Consider the following 19,141-nt stretch of genomic DNA (forward strand, 5'->3'; position numbering starts at 1 on the left):
TCCCTCACTCACTCCATCCTATTCCCTCACTCACTCCATCCCATTCCCTCACTCACTCCACCCCACTCCCCTCACTCACTCCATCCCACTCCCCTCCCTCACTCACTCCATCCCACTGCCCTCCCTCACTCATTCCATCCCAGTCCCCCTCCTTCACTCACTCCATCCCATTCCCTCACTCACTCACTCCATCCCACTCCCCTCACTCACTCCATCCCACTCCCCTCACTCACTCACTCCAGCCCAGTCCCCCTCCTTCACTCATTCCATCCCACTCCCCTCACTCCATCCCACTCCCCTCACTCACTCACTCCATCCCACTCCCCTCACTCACTCACTCCATCCCACTCCCCTCCCTCACTCACTCCATCCCATTCCCTCACTCACTCCCTGCAGAGTAATAAAAGCCACTCTCTCAGTTGGAGATTTGATGATTGCTCCGGGAGTTTTCCGGGTGAAGTTTGAGTTTAAAACCCCTCCGGATGCTGATACCTGGCGCTGGTGATGTTGGATTTGGGACAATCATTGAAGATGCAATTTGAGGCAGAGTGGTCTCTGGCATGGGTGACACAGTGCTCTCTGGCGTGGTTGGCACAGTGCTCTCTGGCATGGGTGGCACAGTGGTCTCTGGCATGGGTGGCACAGTGGTCTCTGGCGTGGTTGGCACAGTGGTCTCTGGCGTGGTTGGCACAGTGCTCTCTGGTGTGGTTGGCACAGTGGTCTCTGGCATGGGTGGCAGAGTTGGTATGACAGCTTTAACTGGAAATAAGAGACACAAAGGTGGGAGAATGAGTGAGGACAAAATCCCAACATCAAAGCAAAATAAAGAAAGTGCCGGGAATCTGAAGTCATTGCAGAAGCTTCTGGAAAGACTCAGTACATCTGGGAGCATCTGTGGAGTGAGGAACAGAGAGCCTTGCAGATTGAGGAACTGTTGTCATCCGAGGGCCAGAAGCCGACAAGGTTAGCTCTGTTCCTGTCCACAGACACTGCCAGACATGCTGAGTATTTTATATTCTTCTCCACAAACACCAAACTCCACTTCAAACCCGAACTAGAATTCAGCAAATGAGAGAGAGGAGGTAAAACAGCCTCCGCTATCATTTAAATGTGACCCCTACCCAGGTCCCCACACGTGACAGTCCACATCCTCCTGACCCCTCAGTAAGCCCCCCAACATGGTATTCCCCAAACCCGACCCCCAGGGCCTCTTTTGTGATCCATGCACTGGGACCCCCAGATCCCTCTGTACCTCAGAGCTCTGCAATCTCGCACCGTTTCCAAAATCAGCTTCCCTTTTATTCTTCCTGCCAAACTGGACACTTTCCCACTTTCCCAAGTTATATCCATTTTCCCCACATTTACCCTCTCGATGTCCCTTTACACCCTCCTTACGTTCTCTTCACAATTTACTGTCCTTCCTATCATTGTGTCGTCAGCAAAGTTAGTGAGCAGACATTCAGCCCCTTCATCCGAGTCCCTCTCTCCATGTTTCTGAAATATCCTCAGTGACTCAGCTTCCACAGGCCTCTGGGATCGAGAATTCCAAACAGTCACAACCCTGGGGTTTTATCATTTTTAAAACCTCTCTCCCCCTCGGCCCTAATTGGCTTCTCCTTATTTGGGGTTGTCATGATATTCAAACACACACATCATGATGGACACACTAACAGGCAAATCAGAGTACACAACACCACAACCAATCACAGACAAGAACACCAACCACATAAAAAGCACGAGCACGACACCTGGAGGTCAGTAGGTCTGGGGAGAAGGAAGCATGAAAGAGCTGTTGAAACACCACAAGCAGGGAGCCCCCCACGTGCAGAGTGCAAAGACCAAGTTGTAAATAGTGAGTTTAAATAAACAAGCGTTGTACCATATGCAACTGTGTTGGCTCTTCTGTGTGTTAGAACACCCAACACCACATGGTACAGGAGTGGATCGATACCTGCCTACCAACCTGCCATTCTGGACATGGACCACACCGGCAAACCGCAGCCGATGCAAGTCACGGGGAACCTAGGCACCAACTGGAAGCTCTACAGGCAGCGATTTGACCTGTACATCCGTGCCACCGAAAAACAGAATGTCTCGGATGATTCGAAGATTGCAATGCTCCTCTTCTACGCAGGCCCCCACCCAAATGATGTCTTTAATTCACTGGTGTTCGAGGAAGGCGAAAACCAGGCCAAATATGACACGGTCATCCTCAAACTGGACCAGCACTTTCAAACTGAAGTAAACGAAACTTTCGAAAGATACATCTTTCAGCAACGCCTGCAAGGTAAGGAGGAGCTTTTTCAACCCTTTTTGACGCACCTCCGGATTCTGGCGCAGTCCTGCGGTTACGGCACCACCACAGAGTCCATGATCAGGGACCAGATTGTTTTTGGCGTTGCCTCCAGTGGCCTACGCCAGCAGCTTCTTAAAATAAAGAGCCTCACCTTAGCGTCTGCTGTGGAAGCCTGTGTCCTCCATGAAAATGCTACCTGCCGTTTTGCCCGATTTCAGGCGTCCGAGTTGGCACGGAGGGGGTCCCCAGCCGTCGAATCGGCAAGCCAGGCCGCCCACGACGTTGAACGCATCCAGGCCGTCGATTTCTTCCCGCCCCACGGCCCGGACGACAGCGGCCGCTTCCCGCGCTTTTCGCGGTCTCCCGCGCAGGTGCGCGCCAAGAATAACGGCCACAACGAGGGACGCACTGCGCAGGCGCGCCCACCGCAAGATCGCACTGCGCATGCGCAGTGGCGCAACGAACGCCGTGACGTCATGACGTGCAGCAAGTGTGGAGGTCTACACTTAAAAGGGCAATGTCCTGCAAAATACCAACAGTGCAACAGATGTGCCATGATAGGCCACTACGCAGCCCGCTGTCGTGCGGCTCAACCCATGGATCCGGCGCATCCTCGACAACCTCGCACACGAGTCAGGACCGTCCAGCCCACGCATCAAGACTTCCAGTTAAGTGATGCAGATGACCAGGATGACTTCAGAGTTGCCGTCATTGATGTCAACAAGGTCAATGCCATCAATCCAGACGATGAGTGGTGTGCCACCCTGACGGTCAACCGATCGCGCGTCGCCTTCCGTCTGGACACCGGCGCATCCGCCAACCTGATTGCTTACTCTGCAGTCCAGGCCATGAAGGTCAAACCACTCATCACACCATCCCGGCTTAAGATGGTTGACTATAACGGGAACGTTATCCCGTCCGTAGGATCTTGCCAGCTACAGGTGACTCACAAGAGGTACACGGCCACACTCCCCTTCGAAGTTGTGGGCTCATCAAAGGACTCGTTACTGGGCGCACAAGCGTGTAAGGTCCTTCACCTGGTACAGCGCATCATGTCTCTCTCTCCAGATGAGATATCCGACTTCCCGGATGCTGAGTTCCACGCGAATCTCCATTCCCTCCTCGCTCACAACCAGGAGGTTTTTGAAGGCATGGGGACATTGCCACACACGTACAAGATTCGACTCAGACCGGACGCCATTCCTGTCGTTCACGCACCTCGCAGGGTTCCTGCGCCTCTCAAAGACCGCCTCAAGGCACAACTGCAGATTCTTCAGGACCAAGGGGTCCTATCCAAGGTCACGGAGCCCACGCCATGGGTCAGCTCCATGGTCTGTGTAAAGAAGCCCTCTGGCGAGCTCCGTATATGTATAGATCCAAAAGATCTGAACAACAACATCATGCGGGAACACTATCCCATCCCGAAACGAGAAGACCTCACCAGCGAGATGGCGCGAGCCAACATATTCACTAAATTGGATGCGTCCAAAGGATTCTGGCAGATCCAACTGGACCCGGCCAGCCGAAGACTATGCACATTCAACACCCCTTTTGGCAGATTCTGCTACAACCGGATGCCATTCGGCATCATTTCGGCATCTGAAGTATTCCACCGCATTATGGAGCAGATGATGGAAGGCATCGAAGGGGTACGTGTATATGTGGACGATATCATCATTTGGTCCACCACTCCGCAGGAACACATGCATCGTCTTCGACGTGTCTTCACCCGCATACGGCAAAATGGCCTGCGTCTCAACCGTGCGAAGTGTGCTTTCGGCCAGACGGAGCTGAAATTCCTCGGGGACCACATCTCAAGGTCCGGGGTCCGTCCCGATGCAGACAAGGTTAGCGCCATCACAGCCATGCCACGACCGGCTGACAAGAAGGCTGTCTTAAGATTCCTGGGCATGGTCAACTTCCTTGGGAAGTTCATTCCCAACCTGGCTTCTCATACAACAAACATGCGCCATCTCGTAAAAAAATCGACGGAATTCAACTGGCACCAGTCGCATCAGCAGGAATGGGAGGAGCTCAAGCACAAACTGGTCACGGCACCAGTGCTGGCCTTCTTTGACGCGACTCGCCCGACAAAGATCTCAACAGACGCCAGCCAATCTGGTATTGGAGCGGTACTCCTGCAAAAAGACAGCACGTCATCATGGGCCCCGGTTGCGTATGCCTCACGAGCCATGACCCCTACCGAACAGCGCTACGCGCAAATCGAAAAAGAATGCCTGGGCTTGTTAACTGGACTGGACAAGTTCCACGACTATGTGTATGGCCTGCCACGATTCACGGTCGAAACTGACCACCGCCCCCTGGTCAACATCATTAACAAAGACCTGAACGACATGACTCCTCGCCTCCAGCGCATCTTACTCAAACTCAGGAGGTACGATTTTGAACTGATCTACACTCCGGGGAAGGAACTCATAGTGGCGGACACTCTTTCCCGAGCAGTGAGCACACCACCAGATGCGGAGGGGTTCGTGCGTCAAATTGAGGCACACGTGACTCTGACAGCAGCAAATATGCCAGCTGATGATCCTTGTCTGGCCCACATACGCGCAGAGACGGCGACTGACCCTCTGCTGCAGCGAGTGATGCGCCACATGACGGAAGGGTGGCTAAAAGGGCAGTGCCCCCAGTTTTATAATGTGCGAGATGATCTCACCAATATAGACGGGGTCCTTATGAAATCGCATAGGATCGTCATTCCACACAGTGTGCGCCAGATGATTCTTCGTCAACTACACGAAGGCCACTTGGGTGTCGAAAAATGCAGACGAAGGGCCCGGGCGGCGGTATATTGGCCGGGTATTAATGAAGACATAGCCAACATGGTGCTCAACTGCACAACCTGTCAGAGGTTTCAGCCGGCGCAACCTCCGGAAACACTTCTACCACACGAGATGGTGACGTCCCCCTGGGCGAAGGTGGGTGTTGACCTATTTCACGCGCTCGGCAGAGATTACATTGTTATTATAGACTACTTCTCAAACTACCCGGAAGTCATGCCTCTCCATGATCTGACGTCGTCCGCAGTCATTGGGGCCTGCAAGGAAACGTTTGCTCGCCATGGCATTCCAAGGACTGTCATGTCAGACAATGGACCTTGTTTTGCCAGCCGTGAATGGTCGTCCTTTGCCGCAGCATATGGTTTCACTCATGTGACATCCAGCCCTCTGCATCCACAATCGAACGGGAAGGCTGAAAAGGGTGTCCACATCGCAAAGCGGCTCCTGTGCAAGGCGGCTGATGCCGGATCGGACTTTAACCTTGCCTTGCTGGCCTATCGATCGGCCCCGTTATCCACGGGCCTCTCGCCAGCGCAGCTACTAATGGGTCGCTCCCTCAGGACGACGGTACCTTCCGTCCTGGCACCGACAACAGACCATGAGGCGGTTCTTCGGGACATGCAACTGCAGCGTGATCGCCAGAAAGGTCGGTACGACACACGAGCGACGGACCTGCCCCCCCTGTCCTCCGGAGACAAAGTACGCGTCCATCAACCGTATGGTGGCTGGTCAGCACCGGCCGAAGTCCTCCGACAAGTGGCTCCCCGCTCGTTCCTGGTTCGCATGCCGGATGGTTCCGTGCGTCGCCGCAATCGGCGCGCCCTTCGCCGACTTCCACGTTCACAGCCACACAACACGCCAGATCCTCAACAGGCTTCCGAGGATGACTTTGTGGAGCTGCCGCACATCACGCCCTTTCCATCGCCACCCATGGCCATGCCTGCACAGCAGCCGGTGGTTCTTGATCCACCCTTAAGGCGGTCAACCCGAATTCGTCGCAAACCCATTAGAATGGACTTATAATACAGTTCATATGTTTAATAAGTTGGACAATTTTACATGATAACCTGTTGTTGTTTATCGTTCCAAATGTCGTCTGACTGGACAACTGTTCAAAATTTTTTTTCTTCTTCTCTCGTTCGCATTTCTGTTATGTTATGGTACAACTGGATTCATGTGACGCACTCGACATCGCCCCATGTACATAGTTCCGTCATAGACACATGCTGCACACGACACACACACACTCTTAGATGCACTCACGTCACGATCATATTTATTACCACGTAGGCACATATCTTTGTAAAAAGGGGGGATGTCATGATATTCAAACACACACATCATGATGGACACACTAACAGGCAAATCAGAGTACACAACACCACAACCAATCACAGACAAGAACACCAACCACATAAAAAGCACGAGCACGACACCTGGAGGTCAGTAGGTCTGGGGAGAAGGAAGCATGAAAGAGCTGTTGAAACACCACAAGCAGGGAGCCCCCCACGTGCAGAGTGCAAAGACCAAGTTGTAAATAGTGAGTTTAAATAAACAAGCGTTGTACCATATGCAACTGTGTTGGCTCTTCTGTGTGTTAGAACACCCAACACCACAGGGGTTTTTGCCCCGTGGTTCAGAATTTGCCGACCAGGGGAACGAGCTCCGCCGCATCGACCCTGTCTCTCCATTTCAGTCTGGTTTAGATTGCAGTGAGAGCTCAGTCAAATTCCCACCTGGATGAAAAGGTTTTCCCTCAAATCCCCTCTAAATCTCCGGCCCCTTACCTTAAATCGCTGCCCCCTGGTTACCCCTCAACTAAGGGGAAAAGTACCTCCCTATCCACCCTGTCCCTGTCCCTCATAATTCTGTCCAAATCGCTCAGCTCCCTCCTCAGCCCTCTCTGCTCCAGAGGAAACATTCCCAGCCGCTCCAGTCTCTCTCGATAGCTGAAACATTGCAGCCTGGGCAACATCCTGGTCAGTCTCCCCTGCACCCTCTCTAATGCACTCACTGCTATAGTGTGGTGACCAGAACTGTACACAATCCTCTAGCTGTGACCTAACCAGCGTTTTATACAGTCCCAGCATAACCTCCCCGCTCTTGTATTCAGTGCCTGGGTTAATAACGGCAGGTATCCCATAGACCTTGTAAACCACCTTGTACCATCCTGCTGCCTTCAGGGACTTATAGACCTGCACACCCAGATCCCTCTGTACTTCCTGAGGTCTTCCCATTCATTGTATGTTCCCTTCCCAGCTTAGTCCTCCCAATAGGCATCACCTCGCACTTTTCAGGGTTAAATTCCATTTGCCGCTGTTCTGCCCATCTAACCAGACTGTCCCCTGGCCTAGCAGGATGGGCGTATGAGGAGGATTGAGTCGGTTAGGATTGTCTTCGCTGGAGTGCAGAAGAATGAGGGGAGACCTCATAGAAACCGATAAAATTCAACCAGGACTGGACAGGGTAGATGCAGGAAGGATGTTCCCGATGGTGGGGGTGAACCAGGGGTCACAGTCTGAGGATACAAAGAACAACATAGCACAGGAACAGGCCCTTCAGCCCTCCAAGCCGATACTGGTCATGATACCATCCTTGGCCAAAACCCTCAGCACATCCTGGTCCTGCGGCATCGACCATTTTGGACAGAGATGAGGAGAAATACCTTCGCCCGGAGAGTGGTCGGCCTGTGGAATCCGTTACCACAGGAAGTAGTTGAGGCCAAAACATTGATGTTTTCAAGAAGCAGCTCGATATCGCTCTGATGCCGAAGGGGATCAAAGGACATGGGGGGGAAGCGGGATTAGGCTATTGAGTTGGGTGATCAGCCACCATCATAATGACGGGCAGAGCAGCTCGAGGGGCCGAATGGCCTCCTCCTGCTCCTATTTTCCAGGTTTCTTTGACCAGCTCATCTATATGGTCTTGTAATCTAAGGCTTTCTTAGAACATAGAACATAGAACAATACAGCGCAGTACAGGCCCTTCGGCCCACGATGTTGCACCGAAACAAAAGCCATCTAACCTACACTATGCCATTATCATCCATATGTTTATCCAATAAACTTTTAAATGTCCTCAATGTTGGCGAGTTCACTACTGTAGCAGGTAGGGCATTCCACGGCCTCACTACTCTTTGCGTAAAGAACCTACCTCTGACCTCTGTCCTATATCTATTACCCCTCAGTTTAAAGTTATGTCCCCTCGTGCCAGCCATTTCCATCCGCGGGAGAAGGCTCTCACTGTCCACCCTATCCAACCCCCTGATCATTTTGTATGCCTCTATTAAGTCTCCTCTTAACCTTCTTCTCTCCAACGAAAACAACCTCAAGTCCATCAGCCTTTCCTCATAAGATTTTCCCTCCATACCAGGAAACATCCTGGTAAATCTCCTCTGCACCCGCTTCAAAGCCTCCACGTCCTTCCTATAATGCGGTGACCAGAACTGCACGCAATACTCCAAATGCGGCCGTACCAGAGTTCTGTACAGCTGCAACATGACCTCCCGACTCCGGAACTCAATCCCTCTACCAATAAAGGCCAACACTCCATAGGCCTTCTTCACAACCCTATCAACCTGGGTGGCAACTTTCAGGGATCTATGTACATGGACACCTAGATCCCTCTGCTCATCCACACTTTCAAGAACTTTACCATTAACCAAATATTCCGCATTCCTGTTATTCCTTCCAAAGTGAATCACCTCACACTTCTCTACATTAAACTCCATTTGCCACCTCTCAGCCCAGCTCTGCAGCTTATCTATATCCCTCTGTAACCTGCTACATCCTTCCACACTATCGACAACACCACCGACTTTAGTATCGTCTGCAAATTTACTCACCCACCCTTCTGCGCCTTCCTCTAGGTCATTGATAAAAATGACAAACAGCAACGGCCCCAGAACAGATCCTTGTGGTACTCCACTTGTGACTGTACTCCATTCTGAACATTTCCCATCAACCACCACCCTCTGTCTTCTTTCAGCTAGCCAATTTCTGATCCACTTCTCTAAATCACCCTCAATCCCCAGCCTCCGTATTTTCTGCAATAGCCTACCGTGGGGAACCTTATCAAACGCTTTGCTGAAATCCATATACACCACATCAACTGCTCTACCCTCATCTACCTGTTCAGTCACCTTCTCAAAGAACTCAATCAGGTTTGTGAGGCATGACCTACCCTTCACAAAGCCATGCTGACTATCCCTGATCATATTATTCCTATCTAGATGATTATAAATCTTGTCTCTTATAATCCCCTCCAAGTCTTTACCCACTACAGACGTGAGGCTCACCTGTCTATAGTTGCCGGGGTTGTCTCTACTCCCCTTTTTGAATAAAGGGACCACATTTGCTGTCCTCCAGTCCTCTGGCACTATTCCTGTAGCCAATGATGACATAAAAATCAAAGCCAAAGATCCAGCAATCTCTTCCCTGGCCTCCCAGAGAATCCTCGGATAAATCCCATCAGGCCCCGGGGACTTATCTATTTTCAGCCTGTCCAGAATTGCCAACACCTCTTCCCTACGTACCTCAATGCCATCTATTCTAATAGCCTGGGTCTTAGCATTCTCCTCCACAACATTATCTTTTTCCTGAATGAATACTGACGAAAAATATTCATTTAGTATCTCGCCTATCTCTTCAGACTCCACACACAATTTCCCATCCCTGTCCTTGACTGGTCCTACTCTTACCCTAGTCATTCGCTTATTCCTGACATACCTATAGATACCTTCTCTCATTCTTCAAAACTGTCACGAATTCATGTCCAGTTTCCTCAATCTCTCTTCATAAGGGACAGTCCCGACATCCCGGGAACAAGTCTGGTGAACCTTCGGTAAACTCCAGCTCTGGGAATAAAATCCTTCCTCAGGTAAGGGAACCAAAACTACACACACTGCTCCAGGTGTGGTCAAACCAGAGTTCCAGAAATTTGGAGCAAGACTTTGCGACTCCTGCACTCAAATTCTCTGGTCATAATGTCTAACATTCCTTTACCTTCCTAATTGCTCCCTGTAAATGCACGCTAGCTCTCAGTGCCTTATTGACGAGGACTCCCAGGTCCCTTTGTCCAGCTACACTTTCTAATCTCTCACCATTTGAGAAATAACCCACACACCTGTTCCTCCCACAAAATGGTCGCCTCACATTTTCTACGATATATTCCATCTCCCATGTTCTTGCCAACTCACCAAATCTGCCCAAATCCCCTTGAAACAGTTTTGCATCTTCCTCACAACTCACATTCCCACTCACGTTGTGCCTTCCACAATCTTGGAAAGGTGACATTGATCTATATTGTGAACAGCTGGGGCCCTGAGTACTGATCCTTGTGGGCCCCACTCGTCAGAGGCTGTCACTGTCAGAATGGGCCCTTTATTCCCGCTCTCTGTTTTCTGCCTGTTAACCAGTCCTGAGCCTGTGTCAGTATCTTGTCTCCTATCCCATTGCTATAGTTTGTGACCAACCTCCTGTTGGTGAGTTCATCAAAAGCTTTATGAAAATACAGGGGACGGGATTCTCCGAGCCCCCGCCGAGTCGGAGAATTGCCGGGGACAGGAGTGAATCCCGCCCCCGGCTGCTGCCGAATTCTCCGGCCCCCTAAAAATCCCGGGGAGGAGAGGGCGAGTGCCGGGGAGGAGAGGGCGAGTGCCGGGGAGGAGGGGGCGAGTGCAGGGGTGTAGAGGGCGAGTGCCGGGTGGGAGAGGGCGAGTGCCGGGGAGGAGGGGCGAGTGCCGGGGAGGAGAGGGCGAGTGCCGGGAGGGGAGAGGGTGAGTGCCGGGGAGGAGAGGGCGAGTGCCGGGGAGGGGAGGGCGAGTGTCGGGGCGGAGAGGGCGAGTGCCGGGGCGGAGAGGGCGAGTTCCGGGAGGAAAGAGGTCGAGTGCCGGGGAGGAGAGGGCGAGTGCCGGGGCGGAGAGGGCGAGTGCCGGGGCGGAGAGGGCGAGTGCCGGGAGGAAAGAGGGCGAGTGCCGGGGAGGAGAGGGCGAGTGCCGGGGAGGAGAGGGCGAGTGCCGGGGAGGAGAGGGCGAGTGCCAGGGAGGAGATGGCGAGTGTCGGGGCGGAGAGGGCGAGTGCCGGGGAGGAGAGGGCGAGTGCCGGGGAGGAGAGGGCGAGTGCCGGGAGGAAAGAGGGCGAGTGCCGGGGAGGAGAGGGCGAGTGCCGGGGAGGAGAGGGCGAGTGCCAGGGAGGAGATGGCGAGTGTCGGGGCGGAGAGGGCGAGTGCCGGGGAGGAGAGGGCGAGTGTCGGGGCGGAGAGGGCGAGTGCCGGGAGGAAAGAGGGCGAGTGCCGGGGAGGAGAGGGCGAGTGCCGGGGAGGAGGGGGCGAGTGCCGGGGAGGAGGGGGCGAGTGCCGGGGAGGAGAGGGCGAGTGCCGGGGAGGAGAGAGCGAGTGCCGGGGAGGAGAGGGCGAGTGCAGGGGAGGAGAGGGCGAGTGCCGGGGGAGGAGAGGGAGAGTGCCGGGGAGGAGAGGGCGAATGCCGGGGAGGGGGGGGGGGGGAGAGCCGGGGTGGGGGGGAGCGAGTGCCGGGGTGGGTGTGTGCTGGGTGTGTCCGTCCTGGGTGGTTGTGTCCTGGGTGGGTGTGTCCTGGGTTAGTGTGTGCTGAGTGGGTGTGTGCTGGGTGGGTGTGTGCAGGGTGTGTGTGTGCTGGGTGGGTGTGTGCTGGGTGTGTGTGTGCTGGGTGTGTGTGTGCTGGGTGTGTGTGTGCTGGGTGGGTGTGAGCTGGGTGTGTGTGTGCTGGGTGGGTGTGTGCTGGGTGGGTGTGTGCTGGGTGTGTGTGTGCTGCGTAGGTGTGTGCTGGGTGGGTGTGTGCTGGGTATGTGTGTGCTGGGTGTGTGTGTGCTGGGTGGGTGTGTGCTGGGTAGGTGTGACATGGGTGTGTGTGTGCTGGGTAGGTGTGTGCTGAGTGTGTGTGTGCTAGGTGGGTGTGTGCTGTGTAGGTGTGAGCTGGGTGTGTGTGTGATGGGTGTGTGTGCTGGGTAGGTGTGTGCTGGGTAGGTGTGACCTGGGTGTGTGTGTGCTGTGTAGGTTTGAGCTGGTGTCTGTGTGATGGGTACGTGTGTGCTGTGTAGGTGTGTGCTGTGTGGATGTGTGCTGGTTAGGTGTGTGCTGGGTAGGTGTGTCCTGGGTGGGTGTGTGCTGGGTGTGTGTGTGCTGGGTAGGTGTGTGCTGGGTGTGTGTGTGCAGGGTGGATGTGTGCTGTGTAGGTGTGAGCTGGGTGTGTGTGTGCTGGGTGTGTGTGTGCTGGGTGTGTCCGTCCTGGGTAGGTGTGTGCTGTGTAGGTGTGAGCTGGGTGTGTGTGTGATGGGTGTGTGAATGCTGGGTATGTGTGTCCTGGGTGGGTTTGTGCTGGGTAGGTGTGTGCTGGGTGTGTGTGTGCTGGGCGGGTGTGTGCTGGGTGTGTGTGTACTGGGTGTGTGTGTGCTGGGTGTGTGTGTGCTGGGTGTGTGTGTGCTGGGTGTGTCCGTCCTGTGGGTGTCCGTCCTGGGTAGGTGTGTGCTGTGTAGGTGTGAGCTGGGTGTGTGTGTGATGGGTGTGTGTATGCTGGGTATGTGTGTCCTGGGTGGGTTTGTGCTGGGTAGGTGTGTGCTGGGTGTGTGTGTGCTGGGTGTGTGTGTGCTGGGTGTGTGTGTGATGGGTGTGTGTGTGCAGGGTGTGTGTGTGCTGGGTGTGTGTGTGATGGGTGGGTGTGTTGTGGGTGTGTCAGTCCAAGGAGGGTGTGTCCTGGGTGGGTGTGTGCTGGGTGGGTATGTGCTGGGTGTGTGTGTGCTGGGTGTGTGTGTGCTGGGTGGGTGTGCGCTGGGTGTGTGTGCGCTGGGTGGGTGTGTGCTGGGTAGATGTGTGCTGGGTGTGTGTGTGCTGGGTGTGTGTGTGCTGGGTGTGTGTGTGCTGGGTGGGTGTGTGCTGGGTGTGTGTGTGCTGGGTGTGTGTGTGCTGGGTGTGTGTGTGCTGGGTGTGTGTGTGATGGGTGGGTGTGTTGTGGGTGTGTCAGTCCAAGGAGGGTGTGTCCTGGGTGGGTGTGTGCTGGGTGGGTATGTGCTGGGTGTGTGTGTGCTGGGTGTGTGTGTGCTGGGTGTGTGTGTGCTGGGTGTGTGTGCGCTAGGTGGGTGTGTGCTGGGTGTGTGTGTGCTGGGTGTGTGTGTGCTGGGTGTGTGTGTGCTGGGTGTGTGTGTGCTGGGTGTGTGTGTGCTGGGTGGGTGTGTGCTGGGTAGGTGTGTGCTGGGTGTGTGTGTGCTGGGTGTGTGTGTGCTGGGTGTGTGTGTGTGCTGGGTGGGTGGGTACTGGGTGGGTGTGTGCTGGGTGTGTGTGTGCTGGGTGGGTGTGTGCTGGGTGGGTGTGTGCTGGGTGTGTGTGTGCTGGGTGTGTGTGTGCTGGGTAGGAGTGTGCTGGGTAGGTGTGTGCTGGGTGGTTGTGTGCTGGGTGGGTGTGTCCTGGATAGGTGTGTGCTGGGTGGGTGGGTGCTGGGTGGGTGGGTGCTGGGTGGGTGTGTCCTGGGTAGGTGTGTCCTGGGTAGGTGTGTCCTGGGTGGGTGTGTGCTGGGTGTGTGTGTGCTGGGTGGGTGGGTGCTGGGTGGGTGTGTCCTGGGTGTGTGTGTGCTGGGTAGGTGTGTGCTGAGTGGGTGTGCGCTGGGTGTGTGTGTGCTGGGTGGGTGTGTGCTGGGTAGGTGTGTGCTGGGTGTGTGTGTGCTGGGTGGGTGTGTGCTGGGTGTGAGTGTGCTGGGTGTGTGTTTGCTGGGTGGGTTTGTGCTGGGTGGGTGTGTCCTGGGTGGGTGTGTCCTGGGTAGGTGTGTCCTGGGTAGGTGTGTGCTGGGTGGGTGGGTGCTGGGTGTGTGTGTGCTGGGTGGGTGTGTGCTGGGTGTGTGTGTGCTGGGTGTGTGTGTGCTGGGTAAGTGTGTGCTGGATGTGTGTGTGCTGGGTGGGTGTGTGCTGGGTGTGTGCTGGGTGGGTGGGTGCTGGGGGTGTGTGTCCTGGGTAGGTGTGTCCTGGGTGTGTGTGTGCTGTGTAGGTGTGTGCTGGGTGTGTCCGTCCTGGGTGTGTGTGTCCTGGGTGTGTGTGTCCTGTGTAGGTGTGTGCTGGGTAGGTGTGTGCTGGGTAGGTGTGACCTGGGTGTGTGTGTGCTGGGTGTGTCCGTCCTGGGTGGGTGTGTCCTGGGTGTGTGTGTCCTGGGTAGTTGTGTGCTGGGTAGGTATGTGCTGGGTAGGTGTGTGCTGGGTAGGTGTGTGCTGTGTAGGTGTGTGCTGGGTGTGTCCATCCTGGGTGTGTGTGTCCTGGGTGGGTGTGTCCTGGGTAGGTGTGTGCTGGGTAGGTGTGTGCTGGGTAGGTGTGACCTGGGTGTGTGTGTGCTGGGTGTGTCCGTCCTGGGTGGGTGTGTCCTGGGTAGGTGTGTGCTGGGTATGTCCGTCCTGGGTGGGTGTGTCCTGGGTGGGTGTGTGCTGGGTAGGTGTGTGCTGGGTGTGTCCGTCCTGGGTGTGTGTGCTGGGAAGGTGTGTGCTGGGTCTGTGTGTGCTGGGTAGGTGTGTGCTGGGTGTGTCCGTCCTGGGTGGGTGTGTCCTGGGTGGGTGTGTGCTGGGTAGGTGTGTGCTGGGTATGTCCGTCCTGGGTGGGCGTGTCCTGGGTGTGTGTGTGCTGGGTAGGTGTGTGCTCGGTAGGTGTGTGCTGGGTGGGTGTGTGCTGGGTGTGTGTGTGCTGGGTGTGTGTGTGCTGGTTGGGTGTGTCCTGGGTGGGTGTGTCCTGGGTGTGCCCGTCCTGGGTAGGTGTGTCCTGGGTGGGTGTGTGCTGGGTAGGTGTGTGCTGGGTAGGTGTGTGCTGGGTGTGTGGGTGCTGGTGGGTGTGTGCTGGGTAGGTGTTTGCTGGGTGTGTGTGTGCTGGGTGTGTGGGTGCTGGGTAGGTGTGTGTTGGGTGTGTGTGTCGGTTTGTGCTGGGTAGGTGTGTGCTGGGTGGGTGTGTCCTAGGTAGGTGTGTGCTGGGTGCGTGTGTGCTGGGTGGGTGTGTGCTGGGTGGGTTGGTGCTGTGTGGGTGTGTGCTGGGTAGGTGTGTGCTGGGTGTGTGTGTGGGTTTGTGCTGGGTAGGTGTGTGCTGTGTAGGTGTGTGTTGGGTGTGTGTGTCGGTTTGTGCTGGGTAGGTGTGTGCTGGGTGGGTGTGTCCTAGGTAGGTGTGTGCTGGGTGCGTGTGTGCTGGGTGGGTGTGTGCTGGGTGTGTGGGTGCTGGGTGGATGTGTGCTGGGTAGGTGTGTGCTGTGTGGGTGTGTGCTGGGTAGGTGTGTGCTGGGTAGGTGTGTGCTGGGTGTGTGTGTGCTGGGTGTGTGTGTGCTGGGTAGGTGTGTGCTGGGTGGGTGTGTGCTGGTGGGTGTGTGCTGCGTGGGTGTGTCCTGGGCGTGTGTGTGCTGCGTGGGTGTGTGCTCGGTGTGTGTGTGCTGGGTGTGTCCGACCTGGGTGGGTGTGTCATGGGTAGGTGTGTGCTGTGTGGGTGTGTGCTGGGTAGGTGTGTGCTGGGTAGGTGTGTCCTGGGTAGGTGTGTGCTGGGTAGGTGTGTGCTGGGTGTGTCTGTGCTGGGTAGGTGTGTGCTGGCTGGGTGTGTGCTGGGTGGGTGTGTGCTGGGTGGGTGTGTGCAGGGTAGGTGTATCCTGTGTAGGTGTGTCCTGGGTGTGTGTGTGCTGGGTGTGTGTGTGCTGGGCAGGTGTGTGCTGGGTGGGTGTGTGCTGGGTGGGTGTGTGCTGGGTGGGTGTGTGCAGGGTAGGTGTGTCCTGTGTAGGTGTGTCCTGGGCGTGTGTGTGCTGCGTGGGTGTGTGCTCGGTGTGTGTGTGCTGGGTGTGTCCAACCTGGGTGGGTGTACCCTGGGTGGGTGTGTGCTGGGTGGGTGTGTCCTGTGTAGGTGTGTCCTGTGTAGGTGTGTGCTGGGTGGGGGTGTCCTGGTGGGTGTGTGCTGGGTGTGTATGTCCTGGGTTGGTGTGTGATGGGTAGGTGTGTGCTGTGTGGGTGTGTGCTGGGTAGGTGTGTGCTGGGTGTGTGTGTGATGGGTGGGTGTGTGCTTGGTGTGTGTGTGCAGGGTAGGTGTGTGCTGGGTAGGTGTGTGATGGGTGTGTGTGTGCTGTGTGTGTGTGTGCAGGGTAGGTGTGTGCTGGGTAGGTGTGTGCTGCGTGTGTGTGTGCTGGGTGGGTGTTTGCTGGGTGTGTGTGTGCTGGGTGGGTGTGTGCTGGGTGTGTGTGTGCAGGGTAGGTGTGTGCTGGGTAGGTGTGTGCTGGGTACGTGTGTCCTGGGTGTGTGTGTGCTGGGTAGGTGTGTCCTGGGTGTGTGTGTGCTGGGTGTGTGTGTGCTGGGTGGGTGTGTCCTGGTTGGATGTGTCCTGGGTGTGTGTGTGCTGGGTAGGTGTGTCCTGGGTGTGTGTGTGCTGGGTGTGTGGGTGCTGGGTGGGTGTGTGCTGGGTGTGTGTGTGCTGGGTGTGTGTGTGCTGGGTGTGTCCGTCTTGGGTGGGTGTGTGCTGGGTGGGTGTGTCCTGGGTGGATGTGTCCTGGGTGTGTGTGTGCTGGGTGGGTGTGTGCTGGGTGGGTGTGTGCTGGGTGTGTCCTTCTTGGGTGGGTGTGTGCTGGGTGTGTGTGTGCTGGGTGGGTGTGTGCTGGGCGTGTGTGTGCTGGGTGTGTGTGTGCTGGGTGTGTCCCTCCTGGGTGGATGTGTCCTGGGTGTGTGTGTGCTGGGTAGGTATGTGCTGGGTGGGTGTGTCCTGGATAGGTGTGTGCTGGGTGGGTGTGTGCTGAGTGTTTGTGTGCTGAGTGTTTGTGTGCTGGGTGTGTGTGTGCTGGGTGGGTGTGTGCTGGGTGGGTGTGTGCTGGGTGTGTGTGTGCTGGGTGGGTGTGTGCTGTGTGTGTGTGTGCTGGGTCGGTGTGTGCTGGGTGGGTGGGTGCTATGTGGGTGTGTACTGGGTAGGTGTGTGCTGTGTGTGTGTGTGCTGGGTGTGTGTGTGCTCGGTGGGTGTGTGCTGGGTGTGTGTGTGCTGGGCGGGTGTGTGCTGGGTGTGTGTGTGCTGGGTGTGTCCTTCCTGTGTGTGTCCGTCCTGGGTAGGTGTGTGCTGGGTGTGTGTGTGCTGGGTGTGTGTGTGCTGGGTGTGTGTGTGCTGGGTGGGTGTGTGCTGGGTGGGTGTGTGCTGGGTGTGTGTGTGCTGGGTAGGTGTGTGCTGGGTGTGTGTGTGCAGGGTGGATGTGTGCTGTGTAGGTGTGAGCTGGGTGTGTGTGTGCTGGGTGTGTCCGTCCTGTGTGTGTCCGTCCTGGGTAGGCGTGTGCTGTGTAGGTGTGAGCTGGGTGTGTGTGTGATGGGTGTGTGTATGCTGGGTGTGTGTGTGCTGGGTGTGTGTGTGCTGGGTGGGTGTGTGCTGGGTGGGTGTGTGCTGGGTGTGTGTGTGCTGGGTAGGTGTGTGCTGGGTGTGTGTGTGCAGGGTGGATGTGTGCTGTGTAGGTGTGAGCTGGGTGTGTGTGTGCTGGGTGTGTCCGTCCTGTGTGTGTCCGTCCTGGGTAGGCGTGTGCTGTGTAGGTGTGAGCTGGGTGTGTGTGTGATGGGTGTGTGTATGCTGGGTGTGTGTGTCCTGGGTGGGTTTGTGCTGGGTAGGTGTGTGCTGGGTGTGTGTGTGCTGGGTGTGTGTGTGATGGGTGGGTTTGTGCTGGGGGTGTGTCCGTCCAAGGAGGGTGTGTCCTGGGTGGGTGTGTGCTGGGTGGGTGTGTGCTGGGTAGGTGTGTGCTGGGTGTGTGTGTGCTGGGTGGGTTTGTGCTGGGGGTGTGTGTGCCGGGTGTGTGTGTGCTGGGTGTGTGTGTGCTGGGTAGGTGTGTGCTGGGTGGGTTTGTGCTGGGTGTGTGTGTGCTGGGTGGGTGTGTGCTGGGTGGTTGTGTGCTGGGTGGGTGTGTCCTGGATAGGTGTGTGCTGGGTGGGTGGGTGCTGGGTGGGTGGGTGCTGGGTGGGTGTGTCCTGGGTAGGTGTGTCCTGGGTAGGTGTGTCCTGGGTGGGTGTGTGCTGGGTGGGTGTGTCCTGGGTAGGTGTGTGCTGGGTGGGTTTGTGCTGGGTGGGTGTGTCCTGGGTGGGTGTGTCCTGGGTAGGTGTGTGCTGGGTGGGTGTGTGCTGGGTGGGTGTGTGCTGGGTAGGAGGGTGCTGGGTGTGTGGGTGCTGGGTGGGTGTGTGCTGGGTGTATGTGTGCTGGGTGTGTGTTTGCTGGGTGGGTTTGTGCTGGGTGGGTGTGTCCTGGGTAGGTGTGTCCTGGGTAGGTGTGTGCTGGGTGGGTGGGTGCTGGGTGTGTGTGTGCTGGGTGGGTGTGTGCTGGGTGTGTGTGTGTTGGGTGTGTGTGTGCTGGGTGTGTGTGTGCTGTGTGTGTGCTGGGTGGGTGTGTGCTGGGTAAGTGTGTGCTGGATGTGTGTGTGCTGGGTGGGTGTGTGCTGGGTGGGTGGGTGCTGGGTGTGTGTGTGATGGGTGTGTGTGTGCTGTGTGTGTGCTGGGTGTGTGTGTGCTGGTTGGGTGTGTCCTGGGTGGGTGTGTCCTGGGTGGGTGTGTCCTGGGTGTGTGTGTCCTGGGTAGGTGTGTCCTGGGTGGGTGTGTGCTGGGTAGGTGTGTGCTGGGTAGGTGTGTGCTGGGTGTGTCCGTCCTGGGTGTGTGGGTGCTGGGTAGGTGTGTGCTGGGTATACCCGTCCTGGGTGGGTGTGTCCTGGGTGGGTGTGTGCTGGGTAGGTGTGTGCTGGGTATGTCCGTCCTGGGTGGGCGTGTCCTGGGTGGGTGTGTGCTGGGTAGGTGTGTGCTGGGTAGGTGTGTGCTGGGTGTGTGTGTGCTGGGTGTGTGTGTGCTGGGTGTGTGTGTGCTGGTTGGGTGTGTCCTGGGTGGGTGTGTCCTGGGTGTGCCCGTCCTGGGTAGGTGTGTCCTGGGTGGGTGTGTGCTGGGTAGGTGTGTGCTGGGTAGGTGTGTGCTGGGTGTGTGGGTGCTGGTGGGTGTGTGCTGGGTAGGTGTTTGCTGGGTGTGTGTGTCCTGGGTGTGTGTGTCCTGGGTAGGTGTGTGCTGGGTGGGTGGGTGCTGGGTAGG

General features: G+C 56.4%; 1 protein-coding gene across 2 annotated transcripts in view; it reads right to left on the minus strand.

The window, feature by feature from the left end:
- Positions 1–19,141, minus strand: part of LOC140403364 (pancreatic secretory granule membrane major glycoprotein GP2-like) — a 144,258-nt gene that overhangs the window by 14,440 nt on the left and 110,677 nt on the right. For both annotated transcript variants that reach the window (XM_072491273.1, XM_072491272.1), the window contains exon 6: positions 493–759. In XM_072491273.1, coding sequence (XP_072347374.1) covers positions 493–759 — 267 coding nt within the window. The remainder of the gene's footprint in view (positions 1–492; positions 760–19,141) is intronic.

Source organism: Scyliorhinus torazame, chromosome 27 (assembly GCF_047496885.1).
Source record: "Scyliorhinus torazame isolate Kashiwa2021f chromosome 27, sScyTor2.1, whole genome shotgun sequence".
Lineage (NCBI taxonomy): Eukaryota > Metazoa > Chordata > Chondrichthyes > Carcharhiniformes > Scyliorhinidae > Scyliorhinus > Scyliorhinus torazame.